Genomic DNA, 19,207 nt, shown 5'->3' with positions numbered 1-19,207 from the left:
CCCGTTTCCGACAATGCCAATCAGACTTTTAAAAAAGTCGGATTGGCAGTGTCGGGAACGCGCCAAACCTGTCAAGTTTGGCCGCGGCACTGAATACTGACCTGTCGGATCCTTTCCATCCGAAAGGATCCGACAGGTATTGAATATACACATATTTGACACAAATATTAGTATAATAGGTACATTTTAGTGGTGAAATGTTTCCAATAATGCTTAGCTGACAAATATACAATATACTTGGCTACTGTAAATGGAGCGAAAAAGCCCTGATCTCAAGCTGGCCTACAATTCTATTTTTGCTTTTAAGATATATGGTTTTATATAATAACTGCAGCCAGTTTGGTTCCTGCAGGAACAAGACTCTTCAGATGGAGAAGATAAAGGCTCGTCTGAAATCAGAATTTGAGTCCTTGGAATCTGAGGAGCGACACCTGAAAGAGTACAAACAAGAAATGGACCTTTTGCTTCAGGAGAAGATGGCCCACGTGGAAGAGCTGAGACTTATCCATGCTGATATTAATGTGGTATGTATTATAAGACCTAACATGTACCTGCATACATACAGTAGAGACATTCTATAGACGTAACTATTATTCATGAGGCTGCATCCAATTGGTTTACAAGAACTGTGTGACATCACTGAGGAACAATGATGTCTCTTGCTCTGTAATTCATGTGTTATATTAACTTGAATATTGTTTCAAAGAAAAAAAATAAATGTGTGCCAAAGATATAAAAAAATAAGATTTTACTTACCGATAAATCTATTTCTCGTAGTCCGTAGTGGATGCTGGGGACTCCGTCAGGACCATGGGGATATAGCGGCTCCGCAGGAGACAGGGCACAATAATAAAAGCTTTAGGATCAGGTGGTGTGCACTGGCTCCTCCCCCTATGACCCTCCTCCAAGCCTCAGTTAGGATACTGTGCCCGGACGAGCGTGCATAATAAGGAAGGATATTGAATCCCGGGTAAGACTCATACCAGCCACACCAATCACACCGTACAACCTGTGATCTGAACCCAGTTAACAGTATGATAACAACGAAGGAGCCTCTGAAAAGATGGCTCACAACAAGAATAACCCGATTTTTGTAACAATAACTATGTACAAGTATTGCAGACAATCCGCACTTGGGATGGGCGCCCAGCATCCACTACGGACTACGAGAAATAGATTTATCGGTAAGTAAAATCTTATTTTCTCTGACGTCCTAGTGGATGCTGGGGACTCCGTCAGGACCATGGGGATTATACCAAAGCTCCCAAACGGGCGGGAGAGTGCGGATGACCCTGCAGCACCGAATGAGAGAACTCCATGTCCTCCTCAGCCAGGGTATCAAATTTGTAGAATTTAGCAAACGTGTTTTCCCCTGACCAAGTAACTGCTCGGCAAAGTTGTAAAGCCGAGACCCCTCGGGCAGTCGCCCAAGATGAGCCCCCTTCCTTTTGGAATGGGCTTTTACCGATTTTGGCTGTGGCAGGCCTGCCACAGAATGTGTAAACTGAATTGTATTACAAATCCAGCGAGCAATCGTCTGCTTAGAAGCAGGAGCACCCATCTTGTTGGGTGCATACAGGCTAAACAGCGAGTCAGATTTTCTGACTCCAGCCTTCCTGGAAACATATTTTTCAGGGCCCTGACAACGTCAAGTAACTTGGAGTCCTCCAAGTCCCTAGTACCCGCAGGTACCACAATAGGTTGGTTCATGTGAAAAACAGAAAACACCTTAAGGAGAAATTGAGGACGAGTCCTCAATTCTGCCCTGTCAGAATGAAAAATTAAGTAAGGGCTTTATATATGATAAAGCCGCCAATTCTGACACACGCCTGGCTGAAGCCAGGGCTAATAGCATCGTCACCTTCCATGTGAGATATTTTAAGTCCACAGTGGTGAGTGGTTCAAACCAATGTGACTTTAGGAAACTCAAAACAACATTGAGATCCCAAGGTGCCACTGGGGCACAAAAGGAGGCTGTATATGCAGTACCCCTTTTACAAACATCTGAACGTCAGGCACTAAAGCCAGTTCTTTCTGGAAGAAATTCGACAGGGCCGAAATTTGAACCTTAATGGACCCTAATTTTAGGCCCATAGACAGTCCTGTTTTCAGGAAATGTAGGAAACGACCCAGTTGGAATTCCTCTGTAGGGGCCTTCTTGGCCTCACACCACGCAACATATCTTCGCCAAATGCGGTGAAAATGTTTTGCGGTTACATCCTTCCTGTCTTCGACCAGGGTAGGGATGACTTCATCTGGAATGCCCTTTCAGGATCCGGCGTTCAACCGCCATGCCGTCAAACGCGGCCGCGGTAAGTCTTGGAACAGACAAGGCCCCTGCTGGAGCAGGTCCTTTCTTAAAGGTAGAGGCCACGGGTCTTCCGTGAACATCTCTTGAAGTTTCGGGTACCAAGTCCTTCTTGGCCAATCCGGAACCACGAGTATCATTCTTACTCATCTCCCTCTTATGATTCTCAGTACTTTTTGTATGAGAGGCATAGGAGGGAACACATACTCTGACTGGTACATCCACAGTGTTACCAGAGCGTCCACCGCTATTGCCTGAGGGTCCCTTGACCTGGCGCAATATCTAGTTTTTTGTTCAGGCGGGACGCCATCATGTCCACCTTTGGTTTTTCCCAACGGTTTACAATCATGTGGAAGACTTCCCGATGAAGTCCCCACTCTCCCGGGTGGAGGTCATGCCTGCTGAGGAAGTCTGCTTCCCAGTTTTCCACTCCCGGAATGAACACTGCTGAGAGTGTTATCACATGATTTTTCGCCCAGCGAAGAATCCTTGCAGTTTCTGCCATTTCCCTCCTGCTTCTTGTGCCGCCCTGTCTGTTTACGTGGGCGACTGCCGTGATGTTGTCCCACTGGATCAATACCGGCTGACCTTGAAGCAGAGGTCTTGCTAAGCTTAGAGCATTGTAAATTGCCCTTAGCTCCAGTATATTTATGTGGAGAGAAGTCTCCAGACTCGATCACACTCTCTGGAAATTTTTTCCTTGTGTGACTGCTCCCCAGCCACTCAGGCTGGCATCCGTGGTCACCAGGACCCAGTCCTGAATGCCGAATCTGCGGCCCTTTCATAGATGAGCACTCTGCAGCCACCGCAGAAGAAACACCCTTGTCCTTGGAGACAGGGTTATCCGCTGATGCATCTGAAGATGCGATCCGGACCATTTTTCCAGCAGATCCCACGTAAAGGTTCTTGCGTGAAATCTACCGAATGGGATCGCTTTGTAAGAAACCACCATTTTTCACAGGATCCTTGTGCAATGATGCACTGATACTTTTCCTGGTTTTAGGAGGTTCCTGACTAGCTCGGATAACTCCCTGGCTTTCTTCTCCGGGAGAAAACATCCTTTTCTGGACTGTGTCCAGAATCATCCCTAGGAACAGTAGACGTGTCGTCGGAAAAAACTGCGATTTTGGAATATTTAGAATCCACTCGTGCTGTCGTAGAACTACTTAAGATAGTGCTACTCCGACCTCCAACTGTTCTCTGGACCTTGCCCTTATCAGGAAAGCGTCCATATTTCTTTTAAGAAGAATCATCATTTCGGCCATTACCTTGGTAAAGACCCGGGGTGCCGTGGACAATCCAAACGGCAGCGTCTGAACTGATAGTGACAGTTCTGTACCACGAACCTGAGGTACCCTTGGTGAGAAGGGCAAATTTGGACATGTAGGTAAGCGTCCCTGATATCCAGTGACACCATATCGTCCCCTTCTTCCTGGTTCGCTATCACTGCTCTGAGTGACTCCATCTTGATTTGAACGCTTGTATGTAAGTGTTCAAATATTTCAGATCTCACCGAGCCGTCTGGCTTCAGTACCACAATATAGTGTGGAATAATACCCCTTCCCTTGTTGTAGAAGGGGTACTTTGATTATCACCTGCTGGGAATACAGCCTGTGAATTGTTCCCAATACTGCCTCCCTGTCGGAGGGAGACGTTGGTAAAGCAGACTTCAGGAACTTGTGAGGGGGAGACGTCTCGAATTTCCAATGTACACCTGGGATACTACGTGTAGGATCCAGGAGTCCACTTGTGAGTGAGCCCACTGCGTGCTGAAACTCTTGAGATGACCCCCTACCGCACCTGAGTCCGCTTGTACGGCCCCAGCGTCATGCTGCGGACTTGGCAGAAGCTGTGGAGGGCTTCTGTTCCTGGGAATGGGCTGCCTGCTGCAGTCTTCTTCCCTTTCCTCTACCCCTGGGCAGATATGACTGGCCCTTTTGCCCGCCTGCCCTTATGGGGACGAAAGGACTGAGACTGAAAAGACTGTGTCCTTTTCTGCTGAGATGTGACTTGGGGTAACAAAAGGTGGATTTTTCAGCTGTTGCCATGGCCACCAGGTCCGATGGACCGCCCCTTTATACGGCAATACTTCCATGTGCCGTCTGGAATCTGCATCACCTGACCACTGTCGTCTGGCAGATATGGACATCACATTTACTCTTGATGCCAGAATGCAAATATCCCTCTGCGCATCTCGCATATATAGAAATGCATCCTTAAAATGCTCTATAGTCAATAAAATCTTGTCCCTGTCAAGGGTATCAATATTTTCAGTCAGGAAATCCGACCAAGCCCCCTCAGCGCTGCACATCCAGGCTGAGGCGATTGCTGGTCGTAGTATAACACCAGTATATGTGTATATACTTTTAGGATATTTTTCAGCTTCCTATCAGCTGGCTTTTTTATAAGCGTGTGAGCGCCTTATTCACCCTAAGGTGTGTTTCCCAACTCGCCCTAACTTCTGGCGGGAAAGGGTATACCGCCAATAATTTTCTATCGGAGGAAACCCACGTATCATCACACACTTCATTTAATTTATCTGATTCAGGAAAAACTACAAGTAGTTTATTCACACCCTACATAATACCCTTATTTGTGGTACTTGTAGTATCAGAAATATGTAACACCTCCTTCATTGCCCTTAACATGAAACGTGTGGCCCTAAAGGAAAATACGTTTGTTTCTTCACCGTCGACACTGGAGTCAGTGTCCGTGTCTGTGTCGACCGACTGAGGTAAATGGGCGTTTTTACAAGCCCCTGACGGTGTCTGAGACGCCTGGACAGGTACTAATTTGTTTGCCGGCCGTCTCATGTCGTCAACCGACCTTACAGCGTGTTGACATTATCACGTAATTCCTAAATAAGCCATCCATTCCAGTGTCGACTCCCTAGAGAGTGACATCACCAATACAGGCAATTTGCTCCGCCTCCTCACCAACATCGTCCTCCTACATGTCGACACACACGTACCGACACACAGCACACACACAGGGAATGCTCTGACAGAGGACAGGACCCCACTAGCCCTTTGGGGAGACAGAGGGAGAGTTTGCCAGCACACACCAAAAACGCTATAATTATACAGGGACAACCCCTTATACAAGTGTTTTCCCTTATAGCATTTTTATATATGTAATCATATCGCCAAATAAGTGCCCCCCCTCTCTGTTTTAACCCTGTTTCTGTAGTGCAGTGCAGGGGAGAGCCTGGGAGCCTTCCTCACAGCAGAGCTGAGCAGGAAAATGGCGCCGTGTGCTGAGGAGAATAGGCCCCGCCCCCTTTTCGGCGGGCTCTTCTCCCGGAGTTTGTGAGATCTGGCAGGGGTTAAATACATCCATATAGCCTCAAGGGCTATATGTGATGTATTTTAGCCATAAAAAGGTATTATACATTGCTGCCCAGGGCGCCCCCCCCAGCGCCCTGCACCCTCAGTGACAGTTGGTGACTGTTGGTGAAGTGTGCTGACAACAATGGCGCACAGCTGCAGTGCTGTGCGCTACCTTATGAAGACTGAAAGTCTTCTGCCGCCTGTTTCTGGACCTCTGGACCTCTTCAACTTCGGCATCTGCAAGGGGGGTCGGCGGCACGGCTCCGGGACGAACCCCAGGGTGAGACCTGTGTTCCGACTCCCTCTGGAGCTAATGGTGTCCAGTAGCCTAAGAAGCAAATCCATCCTGCACGCAGGTGAGTTTTCTTCTCTCCCCTAAGTCCCTCGTAGCAGTGAGCCTGTTGCCAGCAGGACTCACTGAAAATAAAAAACCTAACTTAAACTTTTATTCTAAGCAGCTCAGGAGAGCCACCTAGATTGCACCCTTCTCGTCGGGCACAAAAATCTAACTGAGGCTTGGAGGAGGGTCATAGGGGGAGGAGCCAGTGCACACCACCTGATCCTAAAGCTTTTATTATTGTGCCCTGTCTCCTGCGGAGCCGCTATATCCCCATGGTCCTGACGGAGTCCCCAGCATCCACTAGGACGTCAGAGAAATTAGGGTAATTTACAGTATATTTCTCATACGTCCTAGAGGATGCTGGAGCCACTTCATGACCATGGGGTATAGACTGTTCCGCAGGAGCCATGGGCACTCTTAAGACTTTTCAATGGGTGTGAACTGGCTCCTCCCTCTATGCCCCTCCTCCAGACCTCCGTTTTAGAAATGTGCCCAGGCAGACTGGATGCACTCCAGGGGAGCTCTACTGAGCTTCTCTGAAAAGACTTATGTTAGGCTTTTTATTTTCAGGGAGAACTGCTGGCAATAGTCTCCCTGCTTCATGGGACTGAGGGGGCAGAAGTAGGAACCAACTTCCTGAAGAGTTTCATGGCTCTGCTTCTGGCTGACAGGACACCATTAGCTCCTGAAGGGTACTGAACGCTAGCCGTGTCTAGATGCTCACTCCCACAGCACGCTGTCACCCCCCTCACAGAGCCAGAAGTCAAAAGACAGGTGAGTAGAAGAAGACAGATCTTCTATCAAGTAAAGGGACGGCTGAGGTACCGCTTGGCTGGTGGGAGCGCAGCGCGCCATTGCTGCCCACACACACAGGCGGTGCAGGGCGTGGGGGGGGGGGGGCGCTCTGGGCAGCAAAAACACCTCTGTAAACTGGGAAAAAGGGGGCATAAGATGCCCAGGCACAGCCCTACCCCTGCCAGTATAAATATTATGCAAAGTCTCTGAGGTAAAAATGCGCCATTGTGGGGGCGGAGCTTCTTCCTCAGGCAGCCAGCACACTGCTCAGCGCCATTTTCTCTCTCCTCAGGCTGCAGAGACATCGCTGGTTCTCCTTCACTTCTGACTACAAGTATCAGGGTCAAAACAGGGGGGGAGCACAAGCGAATTAGGTGCTTTACAAGTGTGTTTTACTGTGTAAAAAGCGCTGCATGTCAGTGGGCATTCTGTGTTCACAGGCATTAGATACAGGCGCTGGGGTTGTGAACTGGTTGCTCCTAAACTGTGTCCCTCTGACAGATTTTACTGTGGGTCTGTCCCCTATAAGTCCCAGTGTGTCTGTGTGTGTGTTGTACACGTGTGTAAGACATGTCAGAGGCAGGGAGTTCCTCCCCGGAGGAAACCATTTTAGGGACACAGAAGTGTAATGTGGTGGCGCTGCTGGCACACCAAGAGCCTGCATGGGTGAAATAAATACGTCATAGTATGCATTATATCAATAGGAGATTAGATAAGTCTGAATCTCATGCTGAATGCTGGAGAAAATCTGTGGAAGATGTGATTTTTCAGGTTTCTGTTCTTCCATCCGCAGGCGACCCCTCTTTGTCACATAAGAGACCATTTGCGAATATTGTGAATACTGATACCGACACGGACACTGATTCCTGTGTCGACGATAGTGACTCCAGGGAAATAGATCATAAATTGGCAAAAAATCTACAATATATGATTGTAGCTATAAGGGAACTTCTGGAAGTCACGGAAGCCACTGCGGTACCTCAGGAGAAGGCTTATTTCTATAAAGAAAAGAAATCTAAGGCCATTTTCCGTCCTTCCCACAAGCTTAATACTCTCTTTGAAGGGATGTGGGTGAATCCCGAAAATACATTTTGTATTCCCAAGAGAACTCAAATAGCTTATCCTTTACCAGTAGAGGACAGGGAAAAAATGGGAGTCACCCCCTGTGTTAGACAGTGCACTGTCCAGGTTGACAAAGAAGGTAATTCTCCCTGCACCTGGCACGGCTTCACTAAAAGAGCCGGCTGACCGGAAAATGGAAACTACAATGAAATCCATTTATATTGCCAATGGTACACTGCTCAGGCCCACAATTGCTTGCGCATGGGTGAATCGCGCTATTGAAAAATGGTCAGACAGCGTGTCATCAGAAATTGACACGATTGGTAAAGATGAGATACTCTTTAAGTTAGGGAATATCAAAGACGCTGCCACATACATGCTAGAAGCGATGAAAGATATTGGACTCTTGAGTTCACAAGCAGCTACCATGGCAGTATTGGCTCGGAGGGCGTTGTGGATTCGCCAGTGGAACGCGGATGGAGATTCCAAAAGAAATATGGAGGCTCTCCCATATAAAGGTCAGGCCTTATTTGGCGATGGACTGGATGCGTTAGTCTTGGCGGCTACCGCAGGTAAGTCGACATTTTTGCCCTCTGCGCCTGCACCGGTAAAAAGGACATATCACTCTCACATGCAGTCCTTTCAGCCCAATAAATACAAGAAAGCGAGAGGTTCCCCCTTCTTTGCAGGTAGGGGAAGGGTTAAGGGAAAGAAGTCCACAACGGCTTCAGGTTCCCAGGAGCAGAAGTCTACCCCTATTTCTGCCAAATCTACAGCATGACGCTGGGGCTCCCTTGCGGGAGGCCGCTCAGATGGGGGCACGTCTCAAACTGTTCAGCCAAGGTTGGGTTCAGTCTGGCCTGGACCCCTGGGTTTTGCAGATGGTATCCCAGGGGTACAAGCTGGAGTTTCAAGACGTTCCTACATGCCGATTTTTCAAATCGACCTTGCCAGCTTCTCTTCCAGAACGAGAGGCAGTAACAGCAGCAATTAAAAAATTATGTCAGGATCAGGTCGTAGTCCTGGTACCTTTGTCACAACAAAGAGAGGGGTTTTATTCCAGCCTCTTTGTAGTTCCGAAGCCGGACAGCTCGGTCAGACCGATCCTAAACCTAAAAAAATCTGAATCTCTACTTGAAACGGTTCAAGTTCAAGATGGAATCACTCAGGGCAGTGATTTCCAGTCTGGAGGAGGGGGGATTACATGGTGTCAGTAGACATAAAGGATGCTTACCTGCATGTTCCCTTTTATCCTCTTCACCAGGCTTATCTGAGATTCGCGGTTCAGGATTGCCATTACCAGTTCCAGACGTTGCCTTTCGGTCTCTGCACGGCGCCGAGGTATTCACCAAGGTGATGGCGGAGATGATGGTCCTCCTTCGTCAAAAAGGAGTCAATATAATTCCTTATCTGGACGAACTCCTGATAAAGGCGAGATCCAGGGAGCAGTTGCTACACAACATCACGCTCTCCCTGTCCATACTCCAACAACACGGTTGGATCATAAATTTTCCAAAGTCACAGTTGAAACCGACGACAAGATTGTCTTTTCTCGGGATGATTCTGGACACAGAAGTTCAGAGAGTATTTCTTCCGGTGGAAAAGGCTCTAGAAATCCAGAAAATGGTAAAACAGATATTGAAACCATCAAGTGTGTCGATTCATCAGTGCATTCGGTTGTTGGGGAAGATGGTGGCGGCCTACGAGGCCATACAGTTTGGCAGGTTCCATGCTAGAGTATTCCAGTGGGACCTGTTGGACAAGTGGTCGGGATCCCACCTACGCATGCACCGGAAGATAATCCTGTCATCAAAAGCCAGGATTTTGCTCCTGTGGTGCTACACAGCTCGCACCTACTAGAGGGACGCAGGTTCGGGATTCAGGACTGGGTCCTGGTAACCACGGATGCAAGTCTCTGAGGCTGGGGAGCTGTCACTCAGGGGGAAAGCTTCCAAGGAAAATGGTCAAATCAGGAAACCTGCCTTCACATAAACGTGCTGGAATTGAGAGCCATTTACAACGGCCTTCAACAAGTGGTACATTTTCTTCAAGATCATCCCGTGCAGATCCAGTCGGACAATGTAACAGCAGTCGCGTACATAAACAGGCAGGGCAGAACGAAAAGCAGAGCGGCGATGGCAGAGGTGACACAGATCCTCCTCTGGGCAGAAAGACATGTAACGGCTCTGTCGGCAATTTTCATTCCGGGAGTAGACAACTGGGAAGCAGACTTCCTCAGCAGACACAATCTCCATCCAGGAGAGTGGGGTCTCCATCAAGAAGTCTTCACAGAGGTGACAAGTCTTTGGGGAGTTCCTCAAGTAGACATGATGGCATCTCATCGCAACGAGAAGCTTCAGAAATATTGTTCCAGGTCGAGTGACCCTCAAGCAATAGCAGTGTATGTCTTCCCTCCACTTCCGCTGATCCCAAAAGTTCTCAGAATCATAAGAAGAACAAGGGTTCAAGCAATCTTCATTGCCCCAGACTGGCCGAGGAGGGCTTGGTACCCAGATCTTCAGGAGTTGCTCATAAAAGATCATCGGCCTCTTTCTCTTCGCGAGGACCTGCTGCAGCAGGGGCCGTGCGTGTATCAAGACTTACTGCAGCTACGTTTGACGGCATGGCTGTTGAGCGCCGGATCCTAGCCCGAAAGGGTATTCCCAAAGAAGTCATCCCCACTCTTATTCAGGCCAGGAAAGGAGTAACGTCTAAACATTACCACCGTATTTGGAGAAAATATGTGTCTTGGTGTGAATCCAAGAAGGCTCCTACGGAAGAGTTTCAGTTGGGACGTTTTCTCCATTTTCTGCAGGCTGGTGTGGAGGCGGGCCTTCGATTGGGGTCAATCACGGTCCAGATTTCAGCCTTGTCAATTTTCCCCCAAAAACAATTGGCCGCTCTTCCAGAGGTTCAGACCTTCGTGAAAGGGGTTCTGCACATCCAGCCTCCATTTGTGCCTCCAGTGGCACCATGGGACTTTAATGTGGTGTTGCAGTTCAATCGGATTGGTTTGAGCCTCTACAAGAGGTAGAGTTGAAGTTTCTCACTTGGAAAGTGGTGATGCATTTGGCATTGGCATCCGCAAGGCGGGTGTCTGAATTGGGGGACTTGTCTCGCAAGAGCCCTTACCTGGTCTTTCATGAGGATAGGGCAGAGTTGAGAACTCGCCAACATTTTCTTCCAAAGGTGGTTTCATCTTTCCACATAAACCAACCTATTGTGGTGCTAGTAGTTACTGACACGTTCACTGAGTCAAAGTCTCTAGATGTGGTTAGAGCTTTGAAGGTTTATGTCACTAGAACAGCTAGAATACGGAAAACAGAGGCTCTGTTTGTCCTGTATGCTCCCAACAAGATTGGGTGTCCTGCTTCCAAGCAGACTATTGCGCGCTGGATCAGAGATACGATTCAGCATGCACATTGCCGTTACCTACGTCTGTGAAAGCCCATTCTACTAGGAAGGTGGGCTCCTCCTGGGCGGCTGCCCGGGGGGTCTCTGCATTACAACTTTGCCGAGCAGGTACTTGTTCAGGGTCAAACACATTTGCTAAGTTCTACAAGTTTGACACCTTGGCCGATGAGGACCTCAAGTTCGGTCAATCGTTGCTGCAGGGTCATCCGCACTTTCCCGCTCGTACTGGAGCTTTGGTATAAACCCCATGGTCATGAAGTGGATCCCAGCATCCTCTAGGACGTATGAGAAAACAGGATTTTAATACCTACCGGTAAATCCTTTTCTCCTAGTCCGTAGAGGATGCTGGGCGCCCGTCCCAGTGCGTACTTAACCTGCAGTTTTGTTTATTAGAGTTATACATGTTGTATTTTATTAGTTTCAGCATGTTTGCTGTAATTGGTTCATGCCTGTTGGCGTGTGTTATGTTGAATGCCATGTTGTGCGGCATGGTTGAGGTATGAGCTGGTAAAGTAAATCCTTTCCTCGAAATGTCCGTCTCCCTGGGCACAATTCCTATAACTGAGGTCTGGAGGAGGGGCATAGAGGGAGGAGCCATTTCACACCAATTAAAAAGTCTTAAGAGTGCTCATGGCTCCTGTGGAACCGTCTATACCCCATGGTCATGAAGTGGACCCCAGCATCCTCTACGGACTAGGAGAAAAGGATTTACCGGTAGGTATTAAAATCCTGTTTTTTCTTTGGGTACTTTGCAGTGGCTTTCTTCACTGTGTGTCCGCCTGCCCCGCCTCTCCCCACCCGCCCAGCAGACTAATCAACTCGCCAAACTGCTGGGGCGGGTGGGTGAGACTTCCTCCAGACGACGTTGAGGGCAGCGGGTGCTGTGTTGCCTAATTTTGGCCTAATTTTGGCCTAAATCCAGGGATCCCGCCGATCCCGATCCCTGGATTGGCCACCCTAATCCTTGTAGTGTATTAAATAAAGCATATAATGACATATAAAGTAATAGATATTACGGGTGGTCTTCAGTATGCCGACTGTCGGGATCCCGGCGCACAGTATACCGGCACCGGAATCCCGACAGCCGGCATACCAACACTTTTTCTCCCTCGTGGGGGTCCACGACCCCCCTGGAGGGAGAATAAAATAGCTTGGCGAGCGCAGCGAGCCCGCAAGGGGCTCATTTGCGCTCGCCACACTGTCAGTATGCCGGCGGTCGGGCTCCCGGCGCCGGTATGCTGGTCGCCGGGAGCCCGGCCGCCAGCATACCATACTACACCCGATAATACTTGTACATTTTAGATCTATATAAACAGTTTATCTTATGAGAACAAGATGGTTCACTTCAATTTTGCTATCCAAGTGCTTTCAATACATTTGAATCAGACAAGAAAGTCCCATGAAGATGATCCAGAAGAATGGTATTTCAATCTGTATGAAATCACCAACGCATTTTGCCGTGCTGGATGACTTTATTAGGGGGAAATAACCTGTTTAAAGCATTTGAACAAGGGATTTTATTTCTGCATACATAAGATCTTGTGTCCTCATGTTTTTTATATATTTTATTTTTACAGTGGCCCTATGGTTCAGAAATATTAATTCAGTATCTGTCTAGATATATTACTTTCAGTGATGGCAGTGGGGTACTCAGTTTTGAAAAATGAGGGGGTCCTGTGGGACGCGCTGTGACTCCCCTACCATTCACTGCGGGCAGCATCACCCATCTCTTCAACCAATCATAGCCGGTAGTGTCCCCAACCAATCACCGCTGGCAGCATTTCCTGTCATCAATTCGCCCGCTGTAGCCTCCGTCCTAACTTCTGTTCCCGCTCTGCAGTTCGAATCCTCCTCCTTGGTCTCCAGGTGACAGGAATCGGATCCTCGGGCTGAGGCTCAGGCATTTAGCAGCGCTCTCTGTGCTAGCTGCAGGGCGGATTCCAGGGTTGAATGTAAAGGTGAGGACACGCTGCACTGCACGGCAATGGACTGAGCGCTCGAGACGTTCCTGGTGGGCGCTCTCAGTGTATGACCCGTCCTTCTGCCTGTCCTCACCCGTCTGGGAGCTGCCGCTGGATCCGGTGCCGACGCTGCAAGTGAAGGAGGCACTGACTACGCCGCCTGGCAGATGGGACAGTGAGTGGGGCAGCGGGAGGGTGTTGCGTTGCCGGTAAGATGCGGCTGCTGGGGGCAATACTACAGGCTGTAATAAGTTAAATAAGATTTTACTCACCGGTAAATCTATTTCTCGTAGTCCGTAGTGGATGCTGGGAACTCCGTAAGGACCATGGGGGATTAGCGGCTCCGCAGGAGACTGGGCACAACTAAAGAAAGCTTTAGGACTACCTGGTGTGCACTGGCTCCTCCAACTAAGACCCTCCTCCAGACCTCAGTTAGGATACTGTGCCCGGAAGAGCTGACACAATAAGGAAGGATTTTGAATCCCGGGTAAGATTCATACCAGCCACACCAATCACACCGTATAACTCGTGATACTATACCCAGTTAACAGTATGATAACAACTGAGCCTCTCAACAGATGGCTCAACAATAACCCTTTAGTTAGGCAATAACTATATACAAGTATTGCAGACAATCCGCACTTGGGATGGGCGCCCAGCATCCACTACGGACTACGAGAAATAGATTTACCGGTGAGTAAAATCTTATTTTCTCTAACGTCCTAAGTGGATGCTGGGAACTCCGTAAGGACCATGGGGATTATACCAAAGCTCCCAAACGGGCGGGAGAGTGCGGATGACTCTGCAGCACCGAATGAGCAAACTCTAGGTCCTCCTCAGCCAGGGTATCAAACTTGTAGACTCTTGCAAGAGTAACAGCTCGGCAAATTTGTAAAGCCGAGACCCCTCGGGCAGCCGCCCAAGAAGAGCCCACTTTCCTCGTGGAATGAGCTTTCACAGATTTAGGGTGCGGCAGTCCAGCCGCAGAATGTGCAAGTTGAATCGTGCTACAGATCCAGCGAGCAATAGTCTGCTTAGAAGCAGGAGCACCCAGCTTGTTGGGTGCATACAGGATAAATAGCGAGTCAGTTTTCCTGACTCCAGCCGTCCTGGAAACATATACTTTTCAGGGCCCTGACTACGTCCAGAAACTTGGAATCCTCCAAGTCCCAAGTAGCCGCAGGCACCACAATAGGTTGGTTCACATGAAAAACTGCTACCACCTTAGGAAGGAATTGGGAACGAGTCCTCAATTCCGCCTTATCCATATAAAATACAGATAAGAGCTTTTGACAAAGCCGCCAATTCTGATACATGCCTGGCCGACGCCAAGGCCCACAGCATGACCACTTTCCACGTGAGGTATTGTAGCTCCACGGATTTAAGTGGCTCAACTCAATGCGACTTCAGGAAATCCAACACTACTTTGAGATCCCACGGTGCCACTGGAGGCACAAACGGGGGCTGACTATGCAGCACTCCCTTAACAAAAATCTGAACTTCAGGCAGTGAAGCCAGTTCTATTTTGGAAGAAAATCGATAGAGCCGAAATCTGGACCTTAATGGAACCCAATTTTAGGCCCATAGTCACCTCTGACTTGTAGGAAGTGCAGAAATCGACCTAGCTGAAATTCCTCCTTTGGGGCCTTACTGGCCTCACAGCACGCAACATATTTCCGCCATATGCGGTGATAATGGTTTGCGTTCACTTCTTTCCTAGCTTTAAATAGCATAGGGATAACTTCCTCCGGAATGCCTTTTTCCTTCAGGATCCGGCGTTCAACCGCCATGCCGTCAAACGCAGCCGCGGTACGTCTTGGAACAGACAGGCCCCCTGCTGCAGCAGGTCCTGTCTGAGCGGCAGAGGCCATGGGTCCTCTGAGATCATTTCTTGGAGTTCTGGGTACCAAGCTCTTCTTGGCCACCCGGAACAATGAGTATAGTTCTTACTCCTCTCCTTCTTATTATTCTCATTACCCTGGGTATGAGAGGCAGAGAAGGGAACACATACACCGACTGGTACACCCACGGTGTTACCAGAGCGTCCACAGCTATCGCCTGAGGGTCCCTTGACCTGGCGCAATATCTTTGTAGCTTTTTGTTGAGGCGGGACGCCATCCTGTCCACCTGTGGCCTTTCCCCACGGTGTACAATCATTTGGAAGACTTCTGGATGAAGTCCCCACTCTCCCGGGTGGAGGTCGTGTCTGCTGAGAAAGTCTGCTTCTCAGATGTCCACTCCGGGAATGAACACTGCTGACAGTGCTAACACATGATTTTCCGCCCATCGGAGAATCCTTGTGGCTTCTGCCATCGCCATCCTGCTTCTTGTGCCGCCCTGTCGGTTTACATGAGCGACCGCCGTGATGTTGTCTGACTGGATCAGCACCGGCCGGTGTTGAAGCAGGGGTCTAGCCTGACTTAGGGCATTGTAAATTGCCCATAGTTCCGGAACATTTATGTGTAGGGAAGTTTCCTGACTTTTCCATAGGCCTTGGAAGTTTCTTCCCTGTGTGACTGCCCCCCAGCCTTGAAGGCTGGCATCCGTGGTCACCAGGACCCAGTCCTGTATGCCGAATCTGCGGCCCACTAGAAGATGAGCACTCTGCAGTCACCACCACAGCGACACCCTGGCCCTTGGAGACAGGGTTATCCGCCGATGCATCTGAGGATGCGACCCGGACCACTTGTCCAACAGATCCCACTGGAAGATCCTTGCATGGGACTTGGCGAATGGAAATTCTTCGTAAGAAGCTACGATCTTTCCCAAGGCTCGCGTGCATTGAAGCACCGATACCTGTATTTGTATTAGGAGGTCTCCGTCTAGAGACGCCAACTCCTTGGACTTCTCCTCCGGGAGAAACCCTTTTTATCCTGTTCTGTGTCCAAAACCATACCCAGGAACAGTAGACGCGTCGTAGGAACCAGCTGCGACTTTGGAATATTCAGACTCCAGCCGTGCTGTTGTAGCACTTCCCGAGATAGTGCTACTCCGACGAACAACTGCTCCCTGGACCTCGCCTTTATAAGGAGATCGTCCAAGTACGGGATAAGTACTTCGGCCATTACCTTGGTAAATACCCTCGGTGCCGGGGACAGACCAACGGCAACGTCTGGAATTGGTAATGACAATCCTGAACCACAATTTTGAGGTACACCTGGTGAAGAGGGTAAATAGGGACATGCAGGTAAGTATCCTTGATGTCCAGTGATACCCTGAAATTTTCCAGGCTTTAAATAATCGCCCTGAGCGATTCCATTTTGAACTTGAACCTTCGTATATAAGTGTTCAAGGATTTCAATTTTAGAATGGGTCTCACCGAACCGTCTGGTTTCGGTACCACAACATTTTGGAATAGTAACCCCGGCCTTGTTGAAGGAGGGGTAGCTTGATTTCACCTGCTGGAAGTACAGCTTGTGAATTGCCGCCAGTACTACCTTTCTCCGAGGGCAGCAGGCAAGGCTGATGTGAGGCAACGGCGAGGGGGAGTCGTCTCGAACTCCAGCCTGTATCCCTGTGATACTACTTGCAGAACCTAGGGATCCACCTGTGGGCAAGCCCACTGGTCCCTGCAGTTCCCGAGACGCGCCCCCACTGCACCTGTCTCCACCTGTGGAGCCCCAGCGTCATGCGGTGGACTCAGAGGAAGCGAGGGAAGATATTTGATCCTGGGAACTGGCTGACTGGTGCAGCTTTTTCCTTCTTCCCTTGTCTCTGTGCAGAAAGGAAGCGCCTTTGACCCGCTTGCTTTTCTGAAGCCGAATGGACTGTACCTGAAAATACGGTGCTTTCTTAGGCTTTTGTGAGGAAACCTGAGGTAAAAAATTTTCTTCCCAGCTGTTGCTGTGGATACGAGGTTCCAGAGACCATCCCCAAACAATTCCTCACCCTTATAAGGCAGAATCTCCATGTGCCTTTTACAGGCAGCATCACCTGTCCACTGCCGGGTTTCTAATACCCTCCTGGCAGAATGGACATTGCATTAATTCTGGATGCCAGCTGGCAAATATCCCTCTGTGCATCCTTTATATATAAGACAACGTCTTAAATATGCTCAATGTTAGCAAAATATTATCCCTGTCTTAGCGTATTAATATTATCTGACAGGGTATCAGACCACGCTGCAGCAGCACTATTTATGCTGAGGCAATTGCAGGTTTCAGTATATAACCTGAGTGTGTAAATACAGACTTCAGGATCGCCTCCTGCTTTTTATCAGCAGGTTCCTTCAAGGTGGCCGTATCCTAAGACGGCAGTGCCACCTTTTGACAAACGTGTGAGCGCCTTATCCACCCTAAGGGATATCTCCCAACGTGACCTATCCTCTGGCGGGAAAGGGTACGCCATCAGTAACTTTTTAGAAATTACCAGTTTCTTATCGGGGGAAACCACGCTTCTTTACCCACTTCATTCATTCATCTGATGGGGGAACAAAACACTGGCTGCTTTTTCTCCCCAAAAATAAAACCCTTTTATGTGGTACTTGGGTTCATGTCAGAAAATGCGTAACACATTTTTCATTGCCGAGATCATGTAACGGATGTTCCTAGTGGATTGTGTATATGTCTCAACCTCGTCGACACTGGAGTCAGACTCCGTGTCGACATCTGTGTCTGCCATCTGAGGTAACAGGCGTTTTTTTATTTTGAGCCCCTGATGGCCTTTGAGACGCCTGGGCAGGCGCGGGCTGAGAAGCCGGCTGTCCCACAGCTGTTACGTCATCCAGCCTTTTATGTAAGGAGTTGACACTGTCGGTTAATACCTTCCACCTATCCATCCACTCTGGTGTCGGCCCCACAGGGGGCGACATCCCATTTATCGGCCTCTGCTCCGCCTCCACGTAACCTTCCTCATCCAACATGTCGACACAGCCGTACCGACACACCACACACACACAGGGAATGCTCTGACTGAGGACAGGACCCCACAAAGTCCTTTGGGGAGACAGAGAGAGAGTATGCCAGCACACACCAGAGCACTATATAATGCCGAGATTAACACTATAACTGAGTGATTTTTCCCCAAATAGCTGCTTGTATACATATATTGCGCCTAAATTTAGTGCCCCCCCTCTCTTTTTAACCCTTTGAGCCTGAAAACTGCAGGGGAGAGCCTGGGGAGCTGTCTTCCAGCTGCACTGTGAAGAGAAAATGGCGCCAGTGTGCTGAGGGAGAAGCCCCGCCCCTTTTCCAACTGACTTTCTCACGCTTTTTCTGGAATACTGGCAGGGGTAATTTTACATCTATATAGCCTCTAGGACTATATATGATGTAGATTTGCCAGCCAAGGTGTCATATATTGCCCTCAGGGCGCCCCCCCCAGCGCCCTGCACCCATCAGTGACCGGAGTGTGAGGTGTACATGAGGAGCAATGGCGCACAGCTGCAGTGCTGTGCGCTACCTTGGTGAAGACCGAAGTCTTCTGCCGCCGATTTTCCGGACTCTTCATGCTTCTGGTTCTGTAAGGGGGACGGCGGCGCGGCTCCGGGAACGAACACCAAGGTCGGGTCCTGCGTTCGATCCCTCTGGAGCTAATGGTGTCCAGTAGCCTAAGAAGCCCAAACTACCACCTGTTAGGTAGGTTCGCTTCTTCTCCCCTTAGTCCCTCGCTGCAGTGAGTCTGTTGCCAGCAGATCTCACTGTAAAATAAAAAACCTAAATATACTTTCTTTCTAGGAGCTCAGGAGAGCCCCTAGTGTGCATCCAGCTCAGCCGTGCACAAGAATCTAACTGAGGTCTGGAGGAGGGTCTTAGTGGGAGGAGCCAGTGCACACCAGGTAGTCCTAAAGCTTTCTTTAGTTGTGCCCAGTCTCCTGCGGAGCCGCTAATCCCCCATGGTCCTTACGGAGTTCCCAGCATCCACTTAGGACGTTAGAGAAATATCGATATACTGCTGTGAGAATTTGCCACAGGCAGGACCTAGGATGGCAGGACACCCCCTCCACTGACACCTGCGATGACTGTGGGCACACCCTTCCCACACAATTCTCCCCCTTCCT

General features: G+C 49.2%; 1 protein-coding gene across 2 annotated transcripts in view; it reads left to right on the top strand.

Annotated features, from left to right (window-relative positions):
- ZC4H2 (zinc finger C4H2-type containing) overlaps positions 1 to 19,207 on the top strand; it is a 70,697-nt gene that overhangs the window by 9,728 nt on the left and 41,762 nt on the right. For both annotated transcript variants that reach the window (XM_063935660.1, XM_063935659.1), the window contains exon 2: positions 353 to 524. In XM_063935660.1, coding sequence (XP_063791730.1) covers positions 353 to 524 — 172 coding nt within the window. The remainder of the gene's footprint in view (positions 1 to 352; positions 525 to 19,207) is intronic.

This window comes from Pseudophryne corroboree, chromosome 8, assembly GCF_028390025.1.
Source record: "Pseudophryne corroboree isolate aPseCor3 chromosome 8, aPseCor3.hap2, whole genome shotgun sequence".
NCBI lineage: Eukaryota > Metazoa > Chordata > Amphibia > Anura > Myobatrachidae > Pseudophryne > Pseudophryne corroboree.
The sequence above is the reverse complement of the archived record's forward strand: the minus strand, read 5'-3'. Positions and strand labels throughout refer to the sequence as shown.